This window comes from Coenobita brevimanus, chromosome 85 (assembly GCF_032717465.1).
Source record: "Coenobita brevimanus isolate Jiangsu-jjx chromosome 85, ASM3271746v2, whole genome shotgun sequence".
Lineage (NCBI taxonomy): Eukaryota > Metazoa > Arthropoda > Malacostraca > Decapoda > Coenobitidae > Coenobita > Coenobita brevimanus.
Window position 1 is genome coordinate 3,655,940 of NC_137038.1, and position 24,036 is coordinate 3,679,975.

The 24,036-nt window shown below is 39.0% G+C and overlaps 1 protein-coding gene and 1 non-coding gene across 2 annotated transcripts; both read right to left on the reverse strand.

Moving 5' to 3' along the window:
• Positions 1–1,166: 1,166 nt before the first annotated feature.
• Positions 1,167–1,285, reverse strand: LOC145410492 (5S ribosomal RNA). The gene has a single exon (XR_013899282.1). It is a non-coding gene; the product is annotated as a 5S ribosomal RNA (ribosomal RNA).
• Positions 1,286–7,735: 6,450 nt separating this feature from the next.
• Positions 7,736–22,365, reverse strand: LOC145410434 (transformer-2 protein homolog beta-like). Its single transcript, XM_080280585.1, has 9 exons — positions 22,262–22,365; positions 20,752–20,844; positions 17,754–17,924; positions 17,185–17,308; positions 16,550–16,612; positions 13,302–13,477; positions 12,455–12,654; positions 11,889–11,954; positions 7,736–8,186 (listed from the first exon to the last, which is right to left on the reverse strand). The coding sequence occupies exons 2-9, from the start codon at positions 20,832–20,834 to the stop codon at positions 8,167–8,169; spliced, it is 903 nt and encodes a 300-aa protein (XP_080136711.1). The 5' UTR covers positions 20,835–20,844; positions 22,262–22,365; the 3' UTR covers positions 7,736–8,166.
• Positions 22,366–24,036: the final 1,671 nt, after the last annotated feature.

A 24,036-nucleotide genomic window follows, 5' to 3' on the forward strand; every position in this document is an offset into this window, starting at 1 on the left:
GAATGATGAAGAAAAAATGAGAGAATCTACAAAACAGATCAATATATGTCAGCACATACATTACCTTGAATGAAGACCAAGTGATGAGTTCTTAGCCTTGTGGGTCCCAGGCCTCGTAGAATGGGTGTTGTGTTGCATCTCCTTGCTGCTCAGCCTAACTTCTACCCTAATGCATTAGCTTAATATTATAGGACACTTTTGCATTTTTCCATTTGGCTGCAACAATCACTTTTTCAGGTGGAATGACAAGCTGAAGAAGTTTGTTATGCGACTTATGCGGGACTAGAAAAGCTTGTATGTGACTTACGTGGGATTATAGACTGCACACTGTTATCAAAGTGTGAAGTATGATGTAATGATAAGACGCCCATCTTCAACGAAAGTGGTGTAGTGGAGTGCCATAGCTGTCATCAGGTGGATTTTCAGATGCAGTTGGTACAGTAGGTATTTGTCAGAGTGAATGGAATGAGGGGCAGTCTTCAAAACTCATTGTCCCTGGTGTTTTTATCAAAGCAGGTATAATGAAATGGCTTATGAAGTGATAGATGCTAAGTATTAGTCCTCCATGACAAGTCTGAGACTGATTATGCTTACACTTCTAATAGGTTTCATAATCTTTGTCAGATGGAGGGGGCAGTGGAGCAATTACTTTCTGCCCAGAGGAGGGGTAGTGGAGCAATTACTTTCTGCCCAGAGGAGGGGTAGTGGAGCAATTACTTTCTGCCCAGAGGAGGGGTAGTGGAGCAATTACTTTCTGCCAGGGGGAGAAAGCATTTTTTAGTTCTGTACTATTAAGTTAAGCATTAACAAAAAACATAAAGACAACTTTGGTTTTCAATCTCCCATGGTTGACTGGAATTCTCTTGATAATTTAATTCAGTGGCCTCAGATCCAGTACGATAATTAGATAGGAGAACACTGCTGTACTGATTAATTTTGTACTGGACAATAAACCTTATAAGGTAAATTACTTAAATCAGACAAGCCTCTCATTTAAGGTACAGTACCCTCACGTCCAACACGGGAATTATGTCACACGGGTGTCATGTTGGACCAAAACCGACTGCCAGACACCATGTATCCCAAACGGGGTGGCCAAGGGCTTAGAGTTAATTGTTTTACAGGGAGGGGCACTAATCCTCCACCAACCCCACTTGACGTAGGGATGCCAACAGCATCTGGTGTTCCCAGGCGGTCACCCATCCAAGTACTAACCAGACCCAACGTTGCTTAACTTCGCTGATCGAACGGGAAGCGGTGTACTCAACGTGGTATGGCCGTGGGAAAAAATATTGTCAATATGCCTTGGAAAAGTGCCCCTAAAAAATTAACTCCAAAATATTTTGATCCTATGAATAATTTACTGACCTTTAAGGTGAGTGTTGGTGAGCTTGTTGGGAAGGACAGGTGTTTTCCAAGGCTGTAGGTAGTCCCACTAACTCCCTGGAGGAGGGTCTTTGGAGTCACTAGGCAGTAGTGGTTGCTCCTCCTCCTCAACTTCACTCATAAAGCCTTCAAAATCACCCACTGAAGCATTATCTTTGTCTGGGAAAGGTGCTCTTCCTGCCTGTTGTTCAGCTTCCTCTACCACTCTTCTCTCGTCCTGGTGACGCTGGAAAAACTTAGTGATGAGTGACTGACTACTCCGGTTGATGTGCTTCCTGTGCAGATCAGCATAATAACACACACAGTTCTCCACATTACTGAGCACTTCCTGATGACGAATTTTGTTGGGATCCTTGTTGACTGCTTCCTTCAGGATCTCGGCAGCGAGTTTTGATTAGTTGGCATTACTAGCACAGGCAAAGGGTACCGTGTTGGCCTAAGTATCACCACGCACAGGAAGAACTCCTCAGATTTCAGCCACTTCTGGGGGTTGGTTCCATGTTAACTGCGAGGCACCATGTTACAATAAAATGTTAATATTTTTCTGGTGACCGTGTTGGACCCAAAACAAATTGGGCAAACACGTGCTGGACGCGAGGGTACTGTATAAATATCCCTAAATGTTGTAAACAATGATGGGCAAACACACAAAATTGTATTTTGGCATGATGAATAGGGGGAGCAGGGGAATAAATTTATTGTCCAACATGCTATTATGGTGTTAGCATGCAAGCAAGCACAAGGAGACTGACGCTTATCAATGTCGCTTCACCTAGCCAATATATATTCTCTTTGTTTACTGACAATTTTGAATGTCCACTATACTAAAGGCAATTCATACTAAAGAAATGTGAGTTGGACACAAGGCCAATGTACAAAAAATGAGCATAGGGTAGTCTTCAACCATAAAATATCCTGGACTATGACTGCCTAGACTCAGATTCTAAAATCTCAAGGGAGGTAATATAGAATCAACCATTACTGTTATTGTGACAATTCTAAAAGTAACACCGGTGATACGTAACTTTCTCTGATATAGCAGATGATTTCCACAAATGACTGGCAAGCAACTAACATAAAAAAGATTATCACATCAGAACCATATTTCTGTAACTGTCAAATTATCATACTCAAAATTACAAACTGAAAATATCTAACCTTTCTACCCCCACACAGAAAGTGCACACACTCTCTCTGTTAAAAGCATCAATTTATAAATAAAAATTATGCAAACTTTTAGAAACATATTATTGAGGAATTCTTCAGATATATCACTTAATGGACTTCCTGAACTACTACTCTAATATGTAATATAGGTAAACACTGTTAAGACTGCACCCCATCCCATCAATTTAAAAAGTCAAGCCCCTTCTCTACTCTATACTTCCTCTTGGTGACAGCTCTGGGCCCTGATTTATAAACCAATTTATTACCAACTCTCTCATATACATTTTTTTACAAGGATGACAATGTTAAACCTTCCCAAGTGTTTCACTTTCTGCATAAACAAATCTTAGTTGTGAGAAAAGCTATTACCATTACTCCTACTGCAGAAAGAACAAGGTAAGAGTGGTGGAGAAACTTCCAAAGTCTCTCATTCCTCTTGAAAATCAAAAATTTTAGTTTTCTGAGAGTTAATTGCAAGTCGATTTGCAAGTCCAAGTTCTCAACTGCACTCACTCACTCTCTATAACCTTGGTGGAGCTGGGCATCTCATTATCCTAATCTCTCCACTATTGCTAATGCAAGGATCACCACTGGAAAAAAAAATTACAATAAAACCTCACTATAACGGACTAATTGGGGACCAAGCCATTCCGAAAAACGCGAAATTCTGATGAAGGCGACATCTGGACTTCCCCCTGCTAACCTGGACTTCAACCGATATACTGTATCAGACATTAGTCCGGATCACACTAACGGTTTTTAAACTGTTTTCACTACCACTGCAGTACAGTACTGTATTATACATTCACTAAAATAATCAAATGGTATAATATATATAATCATACTGTACTGTTCACTGATAAACACGTCTTTTATTTACCTTATTGTGGTGAACGTAGCTGAAGTAGTCAGGCAGTCTTGACTACTTCTGACTTTATTGGACTTTTTCCGATACATAAGAAATTAGTCCGGTAGTTCTTCGATTCCAATAATAGCGAATTCAAGTATATTGAAGTCCGTTATATCGAGGTTTTACTGTTGTGAATACTGTAATTTAATTGGAACATAATTTATGTTTGCATATTCTGCACTATAATTTAAGACTGCTTATATAAACAAAGCAATGTTAAAGATGTCCACAGCATACCCTTTCTCAAATCACATTTTCACTTGTTTTTCTAAATACACGTAGTATCACATTAATGTTCAGTAAAATTTGAAGTTAATAACCAAAGATGTATTTCTGACTGACATTCTTCGAGCTGGTGATTCACGAGATAACGAAGGTAATACCAGAGATGTATTTCAGACATTCTTCATGCTGATGATTCACGAGATAACTATCTTCAGGTGATTTGCACAAAGAGAATATCTGAAAAGAATGATAAAGATTACTTCTTCCTCTTTGATGACAGATTTCCATTGTCTATGAAGCTCATGGTATTGTTATTATGATTATTACTATTATTATTATTATTATTATTACCATTATGTAAATGTTATTGTAAATAAAGAGGGTACAAGGGACAGCAGTGATGTCGTATAATTTTCATGTAAATAATTATAAACCGCTTTTCAACAAAAAACGTACAAAAGGATTCTTTAACTTCCAGTTAAATAAAATATTAAGTTACGATAAAGCTTTCTGCAGGGCCCCTTCCAACATGCTCACAATAGTTTAGTTATTAAAGAGACGAGACAAAATTCAATTGTCTGTGGGAGCAACAATTTTTTTTTTCCCCCAATGCAGTTAGTGATAAAAAGGTTGTTTGATTATTATTCTGATATTAATCCCTTGAATCCAGCAATGTATTCTTTGTTATATTTCTATTACCTCCAAATGATTTCAATCAGTTTAGGAAAATCTTTTTGAACTAGAGGGATTAGACATAACTTTCAATGGCCCCTTAATTACAAAAGGTCTTCCTATGATGAAGAAAACCATCTGGAATTAGCAAAAATAAATCAATTGAATGCATTGCCAGATTCACAGGGTTAAACAGGTTATTATTAAATGACTCCATTGTCCCTTTGTAAACAACTGAAAATGAACAAAAAGAAAAAATTTAGGGCGGGTGTTCAGCTGATAGGGGCGTATATTACTGTGAGGGTGTCAACAGAATGGTGTTACCTCTGTGGCGCTCTCTCGGCTGCACCCATTAATTCTTCAGAAATCTTGAACCGGATATTGAACCGTGTGCTTCAAGACAACTTCCCTCCTTTTTCTTTTCTTCAAGACAACTTCCCTCCTTTTTCCTTCTTCAAGACAACTTCCCATCCTTCCCTTCTCTTGCATGTAACCCTCTCACTCTCACTCTCTCTCTCCCACTCGCCTTTTCTTTCTTCCGCCTGCTTCGCCCACTCGGTAAATTCGCAATCTTCGACTCTAGCTTGCAAACGATCCAGGCTCTGTTCAATCTTCACGAAAAACTTCCTTCTTCTCCCTACTGACCCCTGGGTGAACTTCTAATCTTCACTAATGATTCTCCCTCTCATCTTCCAATTTTCACCAATACTCCATTCTTCAAGCCTTTGGAATGACAAAGGGAAATATGCATTAAAGTCTATTTATTGGTTGCAGAACCACCATAACTCAACTCTCTCCTTCAGCGATTATAAATATAATATATAATTAGAGGAATATGTTGCCTGTCAGAAAGTTTATCCTAAACTACAGAGTATTAAAAACACTTCAAAATCCTGACTGTGCAAAACAAAATAAAATACAGAACTACTGTAAAATTACAATGAGTAACAAGCAATTTTGGGGGATGGCCAAAGCTAGACAACTTAAAAAAAAAAAAGTGGGAGGGAAGGGCAGTGCTGCAAGGAGAGAAAAGAGCACCGACCTCTTGTCCACAGATACTTGGAACCAAAGCATTAAATGCCACTTACAGCTTTGTTTAATGGCTTAGGTGTATCAGTTGACATCAAACACTATAATTATCTACAATACTATATGAAGATTGCTGTAAGTAAATATCTTAAATTACAAAGAGAAAAAAGGGACCCCAGTTAATGACTTCCTCATATTTCTACAACAGTGGACAACTTAAAAACGTGATCCTCACTACAGTCATGCTGATAAGATAGTCATGAGAATGGCACCATAAACATGACCAAACATTTAAATCCTATGTTCTAACTTGTCCTATAGTGCACCAGTGAGGTGCACACTGTCAATGCTAGGTCTGTTTAACCTCTTACATCCAGTAATATATTTCAGTTTATTCTTGCTACTTTCAGACAAGATTATTCAACTCCAGACTTCATGTACTGTGGGGACTAATGGTGGTTATATCTAATCCCATCAGTTCAGTACATCTCCCCAAAGCTTAATGAAGCTGTCTGGAAGCAGCATGAATAGAATTCAAAAATATATTATCAGATTAAACAGGTTAAGGGTTAAACCACATCCCTGTTACTATATTTTGATAGTAATGACCACTCAGTGGCACCTCATTTTCTCTCTCTAATAGCTTGAATACCTCTAGAATGAAAGCTTGAAAATTAGTAATCTGAGAATACAAGGTGCTACACACACACACACACACACATACTCAAAGAAAATATATATATATATATATATATATATATATATTTGAGGTCAAGGAGGTAAAAAGTTGTTGACTAATATCATTTTGCATGATGGCATATTTGTACATCTAACAGCTTTAAACCTTTAGTCCATGGATGTGCTTTGAAATTTATTCTAGCTATCAACGGACAATTTTATTAGACTTAGAAAGGATCTGTAGTACTAAAAAGGTTCACTGAGGATATATACAGTATGTCCATTCCAGGCCAAAGTCTTTCTGAAACTGAATAAAATGGTCTGGAGATAGTAAGAGTAAATAATACATCATCAAACAAAGGATTTAAACAACTTAAATCATTCTAGTGGCATCTTCCATATAACCAATCCCACTTTTTGAGATTATGCAATATCCTTCATACTTGAAAGTCTTGACTGAGTAAACAGTAAACACTACAGGATACATCTCCCTTTTTACAGTTACAACACCTGTCTAAACTATCAAACAATGCCATTTAAGTTGAGCAGTCCGAGAAAAAGCAATTATTACATCAAGTACAAACTCAAACTTAACATAAAGCCGAATGTTTATCCACTATTACTATAGCTACTTACTTAAATCTATGATAGAAAGGTTCAACCTTTTTACTCTGTTCCATTGCTGAACAGAGTCTAGGGGTTTTATTGTGTCTTTGGAGACTTTATAAAATCTATGCCTTAGCTATTTATTTTTCAAATTACACCCACACATACTCTGGTATGTTACTCATGTTGCTTTATTAGCCACAAAATTCAAAATAACATACAAAATAATACTATACTCAAGTGTTACATGCAAACCACTATGGAAGTATGTTACAAAATCTCCAAAGGCAGAATGCAAACCCAGATCATATACCAACCTCAGTGTGGGAGCTTACCTACCTGACCATGGATACATACATTATGGGTTATATTCGTGTGTGGGCAAAGGAAGCTTTCTTGAACATTTTCCTTCAATATTTATTTTGCAAATTACTGTGCACCTTTTGGGTCTCTTGCATGTTGCTGATAGCTCTAATATCAAATTTTTGCATAATTAACAATGAAAACATTACAAGTATTAACTTACTATGTGCAGAAATAAAATGGTAATATTACTAACTGATCACATGCAGAAACAAAATGGCAAGAAAGAGATGCCAAAAAGCCTCCAAGACCATGAGAATACACCCTGAGAGAGCTATTGTAACGACTGACTGAAATATGCCTTTAATAAACACCAACTGCATAACTGTCACTGCACCTGTTAATACTGTCAGCCTGGCATCTGACAATGTGTTCATTTAATCAATAAAATTCAAAACCTATTCAACAATTCACTCTGCCTGACTGATCATCCCTATACATACTAACAAAGAATCTAATTACCAGGATACATATGCTGTATTTAAGCATTTTATTTTTTTTTCAGTTATGAAGAATACTTATTATTCAACAGCCAAAAGTTTAAAACAAATGGTATATCATCATGGTATACATCTTGTCAAATTAACTACCTAAAATCAATTACGAAGAGAGAAGACTCAAAGTTAAATCAAATGGAATACATCTAATCAACTATTTAAAATCAGTTATGAAGAGAAAAGAGTCCCATACAAGCCTATCTAACCCTCCTGTATTAAGTGAGCAGGGAAGCTCAAGAAGTGGCTCATAAGTAGATGAACACAAGTCTAACTTTACTTCAACCTGCCAACCTGTCTCATTTCGTTGTTAAGTCACTGGATTTTCAGAGATGCCATTTTAAGTTTATTCTTGAAATCTCCTGATGATGTTATCCAGCTTAGGAGAGGCTTTCTGATGTGTATGGGTCACAATACAGCTGTAAACCCAATCAATTTAAGAGGCCTTTCCCAAGCAGAATAACCGTCTGCTACCAGCAGCAGTAAGAATAAACTAAAAAGGACCCAGAATCAGTGAGTTAATCCTGCCTACCTGTCTCCTTCCATTATGAACCCTGTCTACCTGGCTATTGCTTTAGGAGTGAGCAGGTACAGAGCTAATCCTATATACTGCTAATATTAATATTCACCAACACCTCAATACCGGCTGTAGCGACCTGAAAAAGGATAAAATTATGCACAATATACAAAATAACAAGTAACTCTACAGAAACATCAACTACAAATTAGACAGCATAATAAGAATGAACATCAATTACAAGCTAGGCACCATAATATAAATATATGCACTTATCAATTACTTTATAAACACACACACACTACCATTAACTGGTGTCAAATAATGTTCCATAAAAATAAAAAACAAAGCCATAGAACTTTTTCTGATATCAGAGTGCTGTGAATAAAGAATATCTGGACTTGGTAACTTATCAAGAATACTAAAACCATCCATCCCTTCAACCCAATAATATACTGTACTCTTTCACTCTGCTCTCCCCAGATTGTTTTAATTTGCTTAGAAAAGGCCTACAGTAGTAAACGGATTAATGAAAGCTATCTATAACCTCTAAGCTTTGCAAAACTCCTCAAAGCTTGATAAAACTGTCTAATAGCAACAAAAATAAAATGCATATATACAACTGAACTGAAGAGGTCATCCCATTTATTCAATTTTACTGTTCAGTTACACATAAAAACAATAACAAACTCACCGGGACGACTGAAAAAGTGTGAGTAATTGTACTACTTTCTCATATTTTTAAAAGTTTTCCATGTTCCCTTAACTTCATTCCTTCTCAGGTCTGTAACCCCACAGAAGAGCAATATATCTAATAATGAAGAAAACAATATACTGAAGATGGGAGGGAAAATGATATAACAAAATATTATCAAAAACATTCCCAAACAAATATTAACCAAAGGAAGGTTCCAAATTCAAAACTAAAAACTGCAAAAATGGTGCCGGAAAAGTAAATATAATATAAGGGCCAATGGAAATATTATCAGAAACAAATGATCAACCAGAAAAAAAAAAAAAAAAAAAAAAAAAAAAAATTAAGGACTGTGAACTAGGTTTACAAGAAATATTACATATACAATCAAGATTCACTAACAAATATATGATAACACACCTCCTACTCATAGCCTGACTTGCTACTGCTAGAGAGACAAGCAGTGTACAGTCAGCATCAAAAGTTCTGTTGCCTCTCTTGCTTCTCCATGAACTATGGAAATCAGTGTGGTATATTTGCAGCAACTGACACTGATTACATTGTTCTTTGACTAAACAGAATCATCAGTGTTAGGTGCTGCACATTCACCACACTGATTTTCAAAGTCCATGGAGAGAAGACAAGAGAGACAAGAATTCTGCAGTAATTGTACAATCTTCCCTTGTCTCTTGTTCTTTAAGAAAGAAGAGCCCAGATATTGTCTATGTACAGGTGAATGCAAAAGAAACAGAGACACTGCTTTAGTCTGGGCACACAAGAACTGGGTCATTTCTGATTCATGAGTTACAGTGAGGTGGGTGGGAAAGTAGTATCACCTTCCCCTCCCTTACCCCCACCTGGCGCAATACTAGTCCCCTACTCTCCCCACTGTAGCTCATTCACCAGAAATTACCAGTCTTGTGCATCTGGCCTAAGACAGTGTCTTTGTGAGATTTATCCCCATCTGTACCTTGTTTTGTTTGCATATGTAAATCTGTGTTACAAAAGGGAGTCAAAGTACATTGCTGAATCTGGGCCCAGAATGGTTAGGAAGGTGTACTGGAGGAGGAAGGAAAGAAAGGGTGGTTGTTACAAGAGAAGAGCTATGAGAATGTACGACTAAATCTGATGGAAGGAAAAGATGGTATTTCTTTTTGCTTCATGCTTTCTCTTTCCATGTATTCTAGGTCCCTAACTCATTCCATCCTTATATTGGGAAAAGAATGACAATGATGACGACAATGATGATGGCAATTGCAAAGCTGTACTGTGTTTTTAACTAATCTGGTCTAATGCAAATGAGAATACAAGCAAGTAAAACACGAAATAATTTAAGTCCTAACTGAACCTTCCAAATTAAGGTGAAATTACACACGAGATGTGACACAATAAACTAATCACCTTCAACCAGTTACTAATATCTATTTATTTATTTACTGCAAGACACCTTAACCCTGGAGGGGTGGCTGGAAACCCACTGCATCCAAGTCACCCTGTCTAAACTCATCAACTTACCAAGCTAAAAATCTGTACACATACTGTAGGACAGAGGTCGGCAACCTTTTGAACATGGTGTGCCAATTTATAATTAATGCCAATTTTTTGCCACTTTGCGTGTCAGGTAAGATTTTTTAACACTGTAGCGACAGTGTTAATTGATTTAGTAAGGAAGGATGTGCCCACCTCTCTCTCTCTCTCTTTGCATTTTCAATATTTTCTTTGTTACACTGCATCACGTTGAGTGCCATCGTATAGCACTTCATGTGCCAAGTCTGGTACGCGTGCCTAGGGTTGCCAACCCCTGCTGTAGGATCTCACCACTAACGTCTAACTGGTGCCAGAAAAACGCCGTTATTACCAAAAATGTTATTGGCGTGACATTCAAGTACATGTATGAAGGGTTTATTGGTGCCACCACTTCTGGACTTTTACCCATTTTTCCCACCTGAAGCCCTCCTATCACTACTTTTGTTTTACCTGAAATAATAAGATTTGTTATTGTCATGAGTAATATAAAACTCAGCTGAAAAGAGTTAATAAGGTGTCTGGTGTAATGATTTTTCTTTATCCTTGACTGAGTATGCACGCTTCTTGTGGCTTTGTCTTTTACCTTTGAGTTCTTTTTTGGTAGTCACTTTAGAAGTTCCCGGGCATTTTGGCAACTGATCATTTCTTCCACTCCCACCCCTAGTCCTCACAGGTACAGCGGAGGCAATTATTGACCACCACCACTTGCAACCATTGATTATAGTAATGAAAATAACACATGCAGCACTGCACAATACAGCTGTACTCTCCTGAGCGTGGTAAACTTGTGACACATGTGACTGTGTGTGAGCATTTGGGCAAGTTTGAGCAAGGGGGCAACTATGTCATCAAGATGGGAGCCAACAAACGTTATCCATGAGGCCCTCGGACATTTCCCACGAAATAACCGTTATTCAAGTGAATCCAAATGTTATTATACAAACTGGGTATCTATTCTAATTTAGTGTTATAGAGGAAAAGGTTATTGTCAAAGTCGTTATTGGTGAGATCCGACTGTACTAGCACTGTATCAAACTGCATGATTATTGGTGTGGAAGGGAATGTCAGAAAATGTATTTATGTACCTGGGAAAATAAAATACAGTACATGATGAAAAAGCAAGGAGATGGACAGCTACAAACAGATAACAGAAAATGCAACAAAGAGAAGTGTAGCAAATTAAAAAACTAGAAAGCACTCAGAAAGTGCATACCACCACCAATGCCACTGCCATTAAAAAGGATTCGGATCCAGATCCGCTCCAAATTTAATCAATTCTTTCATGGTCATTGGCTCACCTTTCCAAAAAAATTTCACTTAAATTCACAGATAACTTTTGGAGATACTGTGCAGGATACTCCAGATCCATCCCAAAATTTAACCATTTCTTCCTTGGCCCATGGCCCACCATTCCACAAAATTTCATCAAAATCCATTTATAACTTTTCTAGTAAAGTTGCTAACAGACAGTCAAACAAACAACCAACACAGGCAAAAACATAAACTCCTTGGTGGAGGTAATAAATAAAAGAAGCAGATAACTGAAAACTGTAAAACTGAGAAAGTGCAGCAAAACAAAATAAAAGTGAAAAACAAAAGTCAGTTAAGAACCTTGCTTACTGTATCTCCTTGAATGTTTTGGGGGGCCTGTGTGTGAAAGCTGCTTTGAGTGGCTCCCTTCATCCACTAAAAGAAAACACTGAAATTACCACCCAACCCAGAATGTACCATCATTATTATCATCATCATCACCACCATCATCCCAACCTCTTTTCCCACCCAAAGATGGGGTAAGAGTGTTCAACAGTACATAAGTATATATATATATATATATATATATATATGTATATATATATATATACAGGTGTAAGGTGTATAGATATATACACATGAGATTACAGGCAGTCCTCATGGTAAGTCAAAAGTGTTGCAAATTGCATAACTTGTTTCCACACAAACGGTAGTGAACAGTGGGAGCAACCTGCAAATCAGCCATATACAGTACTGTAAAATAGGTAGAAATGTAACTTTAATAAGTACTCACGCCAGAATACTGAAAAAGCTGACTTATGGCAAGAACCTGCTGATACAATTGTAATATACAAAATAAACTGGTAAGGATCAGGCTTGAATGGTTCTCAAACTCATGAGGATACAACAAAGTTCTAAGTGCCTGAAGTACTTACGTGGTGAATAAGAGCGTGAGCGAGAGCGGTAGGAACGTCTGGAAGGTGGGCTGCTGCGGTGGTAAGGGGATGGTGAGCGTCGCCTGCTGCCATAGCCACCACTGCCACTGCCACCACTACTGCCACTGTACCGCCCTCCACCACCGCCACCACCACCACCACCACCACTGCCACCACCACTGCGGCGCCCATAACTCGAGCTGTGGGGTAACAATGTGGTTCCAAGACGTTAATGTCCAGGATGTTATAGGTACTTATTACTCTTTACAATGATCCAGATTTCCAATTGCTGGATAAAATAATATGGCATTAAGCAGATGAAATTACTTAAGTATCAAAATATTTGAGAAGCAAGACACCAAAATCAGCCAAATTTCTGACAATTTATAGACAGGCCTGTTGGGTCAACAACATTCTTCACTGGTTACAAACATTTACATTTATCAAGGACAGTGAGTAATTTACCAGGTGCAAAAAACAAATTCAGTACACCATGAAACCACTAACGGTATCTGATACTTTTCTGAAATGGACAGATACTTTAACAGTTACAACCTTATCCCTCATCCCAGTGCTGGAAAGTGACCACACTTTCTTTTAAAATTTTCAATGCTTTCGAACCACTACTATAGCTTACCATACCTTACTCTCAGCACTTAAAAAACATGGTATGATGTAAAAACTGAGGACACTTGACTATACAATAATCAACTAGCAGTAAAACCTGGGGAAGACAAATGTGACAAATAAAAATTATGTACTGAAAATTATTTCTGGAAAATTAAGCCTAGTTTGGCTTTGTTTTCCTTTCTTCTGCAAACAATGCAACAAAATGACATCAACTCACTATGTGGGTCTGCCCATGTAAATGCCAGGCGTGGGTGTATGGGCACGCTCAGTGATGGAAAAGTCAACTCGGATGCGTCTACCATCAATTTCCATCCCTGTGCACTGATCTTTAGCTTCTGTAGCATCATCCACGTTTTCAAAGTACACAAAGGCAAATCCACGAGATCGACCAGTCTGAGGAATGATAATTTTGAGACTGAGCTAATATCATCATCATCATCATCATCCGGACCTCCTTTCCCAACCTAGGGCAGTGGGAGGAGTATCAACATCCAGACAGCCCAAGTTTGCCTAATTCAATGGGCCATGCTTCCATTTACTCATCATTCAAGCCCATAGAATCCTGGCTCTATCGGATACACCAGAAACATTCACCACATTGTATAGCTTCACATCAATGTATCCAATAGAGTCAATCCGGACGCTGCCACGTTAAAAAGGGGTGCGAAATCCTTGATCATGCACACTTCTCACAACATTCATCCGGCAAGCTCGATCTCTTGTCAGTCCCCTCAAGCCTCACCGACTTCCAAACCTCCCTTCCTCACAAACTCATCCACCGTATCCCTCCACCTTCTCCTTGGCATACCTCATCTCCTCCCTCCTTCAAATTCACTCAGATATACCTTTTTCACCACCCTATTGTTATTATTCCCTCAACATGACCATACCATCTCAGTACACCCTCTTCGATTCTGGTTTCCACAGACTTCCTCACTCCGCACCTTTCACAACTCACATTATTTTGTATCCTATCCACTCTCTGTGGTACTCCACATACATTCCTCACCAGTCCCATCTCCACTGCTCTCACTCTTGACTTTTCGTTTTCATACCACACCATAGTCTCACATCCTTATGTTAAAGATGGCACTAACACTTCTTCATGTAAGCCTCATGCTACTGCAACACTCAAGCCTCTGTTTCTTATCAAGGCCTTCATAGCACCACCTACTTTCTTTGCTTGTGTCACTACTTTCCACTTCTTTTGCACTTTTTCCTCTCTTTTCTATCACTGTACCCTGGTATCTGAACTCTCTCACCAATTCCAGTCTCTCTCCATTCACTGTAACATCACAATGGGAAGTACCTTCTCTCTGGATTACCATCACCTTACTCTTTTCTATATTTACTTTCAAGGCACAATGCTCACAGACATCAGCAAAACTCTGCACTGGTCTACCGAGTTCTTGTCTGATATTTGCAAGCAGTACTGCATCATCAGCATACACCAAATTTGAGATATTCCATCCAACACCATTCGTTACAAACACCATCCCTCTCTCCATTACTCACGTTTTTACTTCTCTCATCAACCCATCCATATATATTCTGAACAACTCATCACCCCATCCATATATAGATATATTGAACAACTATGGGGACATCACACAACCCGAACTGCATCTCTCTGGAATTCGCTTCACCAGAGTTGTTTCCCTCCAAATTTCAACCCACAGCTGTTCAAGTCTAACTGTTACAGATATTTTATGAACGGAAGACGCCAGTAATCTGGTGTATGGATTGTTTTTTTTTACTCATTTGTTCTTCCTTCCTCCATAAAAAAAAAAAAAAAAGCTTACACTGATTGTGAACCATTCACTTAGATGTCCATTTACCCTCACATATGCCTCACTACCATCATAAAAACTCTTGATCGTGAACCATTCACTTAGATGTCCATTTACCCCAACACATGCCTCACTACCATCATAAAAACTCTTGACAGCACTTAGCAGCTAATCTACACCGTACATCCGCAAAACCTTCCACAATCCTTCTCTGTCTACTTTGTCGTATGCTTTTTCCAGATCCATAAATGCCATACACACCTTGCAGTCCTTCTCACAAGCCTTCTCCACTATCTGTCTCACTGCAAATATTTGATCCATACATCCTCTGCCACTCCTAAAGCCACCATGTTCATCACTCACTAGGACTTCTGAAATCTCTCTTACTTTTCTCTATTATAATTCTTCCACATAACTTCCCTACGACACTCAATAAATGTATGCCAGATAATTCTTGCACTCACTTCACTGACCTTTATTTTTGTACAGGGGTACAATCACAGCCTTTTTCCACTCTACTGGCACAGTTCCACTCATCCATGCCTTCTTACGTATCTCCAATAAGCACTTCATTCAGCTCTCTCCACTACACTTAATCTCTGCATACACCTCAACCCCAGCTGCATTCCCATTTTTTTGCCACTTCACAGTGTTCTTCACCTGTGTGAGTGTCATGTTTCCTGGCACTGCATACCTTCTCTATACACCCCCCAAATCAATCATGTTAACAGTCACTTTACTCTCTTCATTCCCATACATCAGACTTTCAAAATATTCTTTCCATCTGGTCCTTACTTCATCCTCATGGGTTAATAATCTACCACTTACATCCTTTACACTTTTACATTGCTTTCTGCTGCCACTTCTACATTTCTGTACCTCTTTCCAAAATAGTTAAATATAATCAAATTAATTATAAAATCAAACAAAATACCCAAAAAAAAAAAAAAAATCAGAAGACTTCTATCTATCTATTGCCAGACCCCTCAATCCCATCTGGGGTGGCCACAAACCCATATATGCAATTTTTTTTCCTGGACTTTTCTTAAATGTGGGCACAGTTCTTCCCACTGGAGCATTTCACAGTACTGTACTGTGACACTATGCTATGTATCAATACATCTACCATTGCCCCCCAAGGAGCACAGGGGCTCAAGGCTAGGCTACGTAGCCCCGACATCTAAGGAGCAAGTGACCAGCTAGCATTCTGATAGCTATCATCTACCGAGTTCTAGATCTCCAAATACAATGAAGCAAGCCAAATAATTTCTAAGCTTCAAAAAGGTATAAAGTATTAACAGATTTATTCTTAGGCCGATTTACCCATATCCAGCAATTCCTGAGTTTGCACCAAGTTCTGAAACACACTGTAGCTATGTATAAACTGGGCACATGTGTAATGCTATACATGCATATACATAAATATGTACACAAGCTGATGGTCATGTTTGTGAGGTGGTGGCAGGATTCCAGAGGTTTCAATGCTGTGCTGTCCAATTCAGTGAGTATTCTGTTGAGTTTTCCCATAATAATACCGGTAATTATTTTTGTCAACAAATCCAACCTCATCCCATTTTTGTGTGGGGGGATGGGAGGTTCAATATGATAATGGTGATGAATGATTATTATAAGCTCAGACATGACCTACAATGAACAAATTATAATCTTAACATACCTTAGCATCCAGCACTACTTGAACTTTGTTGATGGGACCATATTTGTTGAAAATATGGTGCAGCTGTGGAAGAAGAAAAAAAATATGCAGTTAAGTATCTGTCTTATGTAAAGGGTTACTTACTATATCTGAGAGCAGTCATTAAGTTAATTTTTAAAAATCATCAGACAGAAAAGCTATGAAGCAGCTACTGGTAAGAGGCATCCCCAGGCAAAATCATTTGTCCAAAAGATCTACACCATGTCCCTGAGGTTAGGGACCAGTGCTGTATGCTATATCTATCTACTACCGAACTCTGGTTCAAAAAATCCCTGAAGTTTATTATAAATGAATAAAATGGATACGTTTATGTGAAGCTATGGAAAGTAATGAATGTTTTGGTGTATCCGATAGAGCCAGGATTCCGGGGGCTTGAATGATGAGTGAATGGAAGTGTGGCCTACTGGATACGGCAAATTTGGGCTGTCTGGACATTGCTACTCCTCACCCTAGTACAGGTCTGGATGATGATGATGATGATGATGATGACTAAAAGTTGTAAATATGAAACACATAAAGTACATCACTTGATTCAAGGTATCAGGTTAGATCTCTGTCATTCAAAATTTTATACAATGAGCCAGACTGCCACCTACCTGTCGTTCAGTGGTGTACAGACTAAGACCAAAGACACCCAGGCAGGTGCTTGGGTTGGGATCCTCACGGCTGCCGTGGTGGCGTCGTCGGCCTGACATAGGAGACCTTGAGCGGGACCGGGACCTGGGGTTTAGAGACATCACGCCACATGATAAATGCCCCTAAGCTAATATTCTGACTGTCTGGAGGTTCTTTTTGTTATTAAAATACTGTAACTACAATAAATCCTGTGAGGATCTCTCAAAACCTTTTTTTTTTTTTTGTCCGACTCTGGGCATAGGCTTCGCAGCCTGCTCTCAAGGCCCAGTAGTCCTCCTACATACCAAGCACCTCTACATATCACAAGAGGTATCTTCTAAAACAAAAAACTACATAAGCATGTATGGTTAAATGCTAACTGCTTGACTGAAATAGAATAAATGTCTGGTAACTGCAGGAATAAACTAAAAATGTTATCATCTAGATTCAATATAAAACTGCCTGGTAACAGCAAGAATGATCTAAAAAGGACATAACCCATACTCAAATGGTAAAATCCACCCTCCCATGTCATCACCCCCATAGCTACCTTCCCCGACGTCCCTTGGAATATGATGGTGACGGTGAGCGTGAGTAGTGTCGGCGGGAGGAGGAGTTGGAGGTATACTTGTCATAGCTTTTGTAACGATCCTCTCGGTACCTGGGAGAGGATGACCGTCGCGAGGAGCGCTTGTAGTCACGCCGCTCTGTTGACCGGGATCTGAAAACAGGAAGGTTTGCTATGCCACCGAGTCTGGGGATGGACTTTCTGGACCAGGATGGTAATAGCAAGATACAAGGTGTGTTCAGAAATTATCCAACCTTAGGCTCTAAAATAATAAATAGCTAAACTGTTGAGCTACGACACTAATCCCCCTCAATGTGGGCCCCTTCTGACCTGACACGTAGCCTATCTTTCTTTCCACTGGTGAAACATTTTTAAAAGTCGTTTATTGGTATCTCCTGCAGGTGCTTCGTCGCATTCGTCATGATCACTTCTCTCATCTCAAATCAGGAACCCTTCAGCAGAGTTTTGAGTTTGGGGAATAACCAAATGTAGCACGGAGCCATGTCTGGTGAGTAGGGAGCCTGCCGGCCCTGAAAGATGTTGTGCCTGGCCAAAAATGTCTGAATCTGTCAAGAAGAATGGGCAGGGGCATTGTCATGGTGCAGCTTCCAACTTGCCACTTTCCAAAGGTCTGGTCTCTTCCAAAGAAATGCATCTCAAAGATGAAGGATAATGTCAAGGTAGTAATGTTTGTTGACAGTCTAACCTTCTGTGTGTATTCATGATGCACATCACCACGGTGCTGGGTAGCTGAAAAAGACTGTCAAAATGCATTTCACTTTGCTGTGGACCTGTCCTGCTTTTTTTTGGCCAAGGTGATCCTGCAAGCTTCCACTGGGATGACTGTGCTTTGGTTTCTGGGTGGTATGGTACCATACACCCAAGTCTCGTCTCATCTGTGATAACAGTTTTTAGAAAGTTGGGATTGCAATTTGCACCCTCCAGCATGTCTTGAGCAACATTCATCTGAGAGAAAAGATCATGACAAATGCGATGAAGCACCTGCAGGAGATACCGAAAAATGATACCAAAAAATGTTTCAGGCAGTGGAAAGAAAGCTGGGGAATGTGTGTCAAGTCAGTTGGGGCCTACTTTGAAGGGGATTAGTGTGTATCTCTCTCTCTCTCTCTCTCTCTCTCTCTTTTTTTTTTTTTTTTTTTTTTTTTTTTTTAAGCCTACGGTCGGATACTTTCTGAACAGACCTCACAGCTATAGTAAACCCTCTGTATGACAGTCTAAATGAGGGGGGAAATGTGTCACATGAAATCTAAAAGGTCTATAATACTGATGTTTGACAATCATTTTAAATCTAAGAATTCAGGTTTGTTCTACATGGTACCAACCCTAGTTCATTTGATACATTATGGTACTGTATGACTCAATGCTGTAAATCATTACCAGAAATTTTCAAAATCAATCATAAACTGCAGTACAAGAGAGCAGATTAGTGATGGAAGTGCTTACACAATGTCAGGCAATGCTAGACTGATGTCAGTTATTTACATTTGTACTTGACAAACTGGTATATTAATGCTTTTCTTTCCTTTACAGGTGGCTTTACATTGAGTGACAAGCCTAATGGTTTCCTGTAAGCCAACAAACCGTTTACATCGTTGGGTGGTAACAATATAACCAAACCATATGTGGTCCCTAAGTGTCAACAAGTGGGTTGGTGGAGGGTTAGTGCCCCTCCCCGTAAAACAAATAACTCAACGGTAAATGGCCACCCCTTACAGGATTATGGCATCTGGCAATAGACAAACTGGTATATAAGATACATAGCTGGTCTGATCACAATTCTTTAATGCTGAAATGGCAGAAAAAGGTTTGTTATAACAAGGGTTTGTTGTAAAGTCAAAGGTGCATTACTGGGTTGAACAGGTTAACACTGCAATAATGCGTTTATATGTATATATATACCAGTATAGAGAGAGAGAGAGAGAGAGAGAGAGTAAAATCTCGATATAATGGACTTCAATAGACTGCAATTTGCTTTTATAGGAATCGAGGAGCTACCGGACTAAATTCCTATATATCGGAAAAAGTCCGATAAAGCCAGAAGCGGTCTGGACTGCCTGACCACTTAAGTTATGTTCACCACAAAGAGATAAATAAGACATGGTTATCAGTGTACAGTACAGTATTATTCTATATATTATACCATTTTATTCATGTAATGAAGTTATAACACAGTACAGTAACGGCAATCAAACAGTTAAAAACTGTTCGTGCCACCCAGACTAATGTCTTATGTATCGGAAAGTGTCCAGTTTATCAGGGAGAAGTCCGGATGTCGTTTTTATCAGAATTTCACATTTTTCGGAATGGCTTGGGCCCCAATTAGTCCATTACAGTGAGGTCTTATTGTAATATATATATATATATATTACTCTGGCTTGGACTAAAACTGCTTTCTCTCCATTTGGAAGGCTCAGTTGTAACAACAGATTAACCCTAGAATATGTAATTATTATTATTATTATTATTATTATTATTATTTTTTTTTATGTGTCCGACTCTGGGCAAAGGCTCAGGGCCTATTTCTTGGGGGCAGTTGCCTATCCCAAGGCCCAGTAGTCCTCCTACACCTCCACATGTCACCACTTCGGCGCTAACACCCACCGTCCATATTGAATACATGCTAGGGCTGTCTCATACAGGACTGGTGTATTGGTATTAGCGGGGGTACTTTTACGACATGTCGGCGGGTCATCTGGTAGATCAGGAAAGTCTGCTTTTAGGAAATTCAAATCCTTAAGCTGTTCCCTGCCCCAGCCGAGATTCGATCTTGGGTCCATTAGGACTGCAAGCCGCCTCTCTACCGATTCAGCCACAGCTTCCCCCAAACGAACAAGTAGCTATATGGAAAGAAGGCAGTAGACATAATATTCTGCTATCATGCTGTTATAAACACAAGAAAAAAAAAAAGGAGGAGGGAGAAGCTATGGTGAAACTCAGAGAAATATAGTATGAAATGTACCTTGAGCGCGAAAAAGATGGGTCTCTGGAGCGCTCATGCAGTGGTGATGTCCCATTGACACTGTGGCGTGGAGATTCACTCATTGTGTATCTTCTGCTGAGTAAACACAAATACAGTACACCAACAATAAGTACAAGAGGAGATCTCTTGGGGATAGGAAAGATGGCTTAAATTACACATTCCTTACATGTCATAAAAAAGGAACAGAAAGATTTCATAATAAAGTTCTTGGACTTGACTAAGTTATTCTTATCTCAACAGAAAAATCACCTTACATACAATAGGTCTAAGTATACTGTATATATACTTATACCATAAATACTTACTGGTATATATTACTGTACAGACTATTATATATATATATATATATATATATACTGTACTCTCATGCTCTGTTAGAAACTGATCATCAAAATTACTGCACTCACATTAAAATACCATTCCTTATAAAAAGAAGTGGTAAACATATGCTATACCAGTACTTTTAACAGCAGAAGCACTTTACCAAATCAGTTCTTCTAGATGGGCTTTAGTTTTACTGGTTATTTTTGGGGTGGTTAATGAACGTTTTACATGAAATTTCGGTAAATATTTACAAGTGGACAATACACCCCCCAGGTAGTGCAATATATTTTTCTGGCAGTTTTGATGCGATTCAAATGTTTCTGACCTTCATTTTTGTTGGAAATGCCCCTCACCGAACACAATAAAACTAACCAAACCAAACCCAACATACCTAACCTATCTTAGGGGAGTAATAATCAATTTCCGAATGGGGTAATGGGGGTTATTTGTGATCCTTAGGGACTATACTATATGATAATGGTGCTAAAATTCCAAAACTGCATATTGTCCACTTGAAAAATAATACCGGAATCTCCTTCGCTGTTTTTCTTGCCATGTTCCTTCTGCTGAATCAACGGTGGACATTTCCAACATACGTCCCAGTCACCCTTCAGTACCACTTCCTAACTTTACATTTAAACCTAACCTACCTCAACAGAGATTTAAGTAAGTTTTATTGTCCGCCATTACAAACATCAGTGAGGAAGGAGAAACATGCTGATAACAAGGGAAAAAAAAGAAACTCAGAAAACAACTGTTTGTCACCATGAAAATAGAAAAAAAAAAAAATGGAGTAGCAACAATTGAACTGGTAAGGTGCTTCTGCTGCTTAGTGAAACATACATTTATCAAAGACGTAATGACAAATTTGCAGTTTCGGACAGTCTGGGTTTCACACGTATTTTCTACCCTCACTCAAACGAAGTAAAACCTACGCTAACTACCTAAACAATCCACACAGCGGGCCATATAACTGTCTGAAACTGCAGCGACATCGTAAGTACACAAAACTCAATAAACAACGGAAAATACAACATTAATGAGCTATTACGAAACAAACATGAAGTTGGCCGTTTTGCTCAAGGACTGGCATAACCTATCAACTGATATATTGCAAAATTATACTAGACACTGCTCTACAAACATTCATTACGCTTCATCTTACATGTCTGGGTGGTAAACAAGTTGATAAATCACTGAGAGGCCCCCCAAAACAACGAAGTATGGTAATATAAATTTACGTGCGACTACACAGGACTTTGTTGTCGATTATGGCGCAGACGCCAACACCTTCCTGCCGCTGAAGTTTTAATAATCCTTCTACTTACCCATTATGAAGGAAAAATATATGAAAAATAATTCATGTGCATTTATTTAACTCAAGAGCTGTTGACGAAATAACAGACTACGGACTATACTGTACATTACCGCACTTAAATGCTAGAGTTTATCCCAGAATATAGCGTTGTCGCATTACTGTTCTAAACATCCCGCAAACCCTGAAAATTGTATATTGGAAAATGAGTAAAGAAAATTATCAAAATGTCGGTAAATAGGTTAAAATGTGCCTGTCAATACATTTATTTGCATTTTAAATCGATATCCATGCAAACTTTCTACCCGCATACATACGCTCCAAATGTAAATTCTTTGCTGATGACATGAAGATTTACCTTAAGTTGCGCCAAAACACCTGTTCCACATTAGCTGCAGACATAAGTACATGCCAGAAGGACATTGATATGGTCTACAATGTCGCTGAGTCCTGGGGTTTACGTTTTAATCTTGACAAGTGTACTGTTCTGCGATGTCAGAGAGGTCCAGTAGACTGGAATTCTATTGGCGCACTTCAGTACTATCACATGAACAACACCAGGCTCTCCGTAGAAACTACACACAAAGACCTAGGTATCTTGGTTGACAGTTCACTAAAATTTCATTCGCACATAAGAAATACGGTAAAAAAGGCAGCAGGCCTGTCAAATAATTTACTTAGGTCCACCCTCTGTCGAGACCGAGATTTTATGTTGACTTTATACAAATCTCACATCAGACCCATCACGGAGTTTGGCTCCACTGTATGGAACACAGGCTACCACGGAGATCAGAGGCTCCTGGAGTCTGTACAGCGCAGATGGACTAAGCAAATCAATGGCCTGTCTGAACTCAGCTATGCTGACCGTCTGAAAAACCTGGGCCTGTATTCTGTAAAAGGGAGACTGATCAGAGCTGACCTCATTAAATGCTGGAAAATCTTCCATCGCCAGTCCCCAATTGCACCGCCTGAGCTCTTTTCTCTTCCTTCATTAACTCACACCAGGGGCCATAGATTCAAGGTGGCCAAGTCCCGCACTTCAGTTGAGTGTAGACGCAGGTTTTTCAGCATCAGATGTATAGACCTCTGGAACTCTCTTTCAGATGATGCTGTTAGTGCTGACTCAGTTGCATCATTTAAAAAGTCCCTCCACTCACAACTAGGTCACATCCTGTTCGACTATATAGAATAACTACGACTCTTAATTCGAAGTCCTTCAAGTAGTGCAACTACCGTGCATATGGCACAAAACTCAGCCTCTAATCACTAGTCTATTCTGATGATGATGTATATAGGAAACGAGGCTGGCGTGCCAGCAGGTATGGGCTGCCCTACTTCTTGTAATGCAGATTCCTACCGAGCCATACTGTTAATTGTAGTAGGGTAGCCAACCAGGTGAGTAAACCAGGTGAGAGTTGGCGATCTAGCGAAACACTTCCGCTAACTTGTTTGTCGCTCGAGTCCTGATTAAAAACAAAATGACCGGATTTCTGATAATTAGGTGTGTATGAACCTGAATGTTGATAAAATTAATATTCTCCAAATAAAAGTGCCGATTCGGTTAATGAATGCCGATTTGGTAATTCGTCGCACCGCAGAAATGATCTTTACAGTAGCTATCACTG

Coding starts and splice junctions, on each gene's coding strand:
- LOC145410434 (XM_080280585.1), bottom strand. CDS start 20,834: ATGAGTGAATCTCCACGCCACAGTGTCAATGGGACATCACCACTGCAT. Junction 17,309..17,753: donor TCCAAGGGACGTCGGGGAAG/GTAGCTATGGGG, acceptor TCTAAACCCCAG/GTCCCGGTCCCGCTCAAGGT. Junction 13,478..16,549: donor AAGTAGTGCTGGATGCTAAG/GTATGTTAAGAT, acceptor ATCATTCCTCAG/ACTGGTCGATCTCGTGGATT.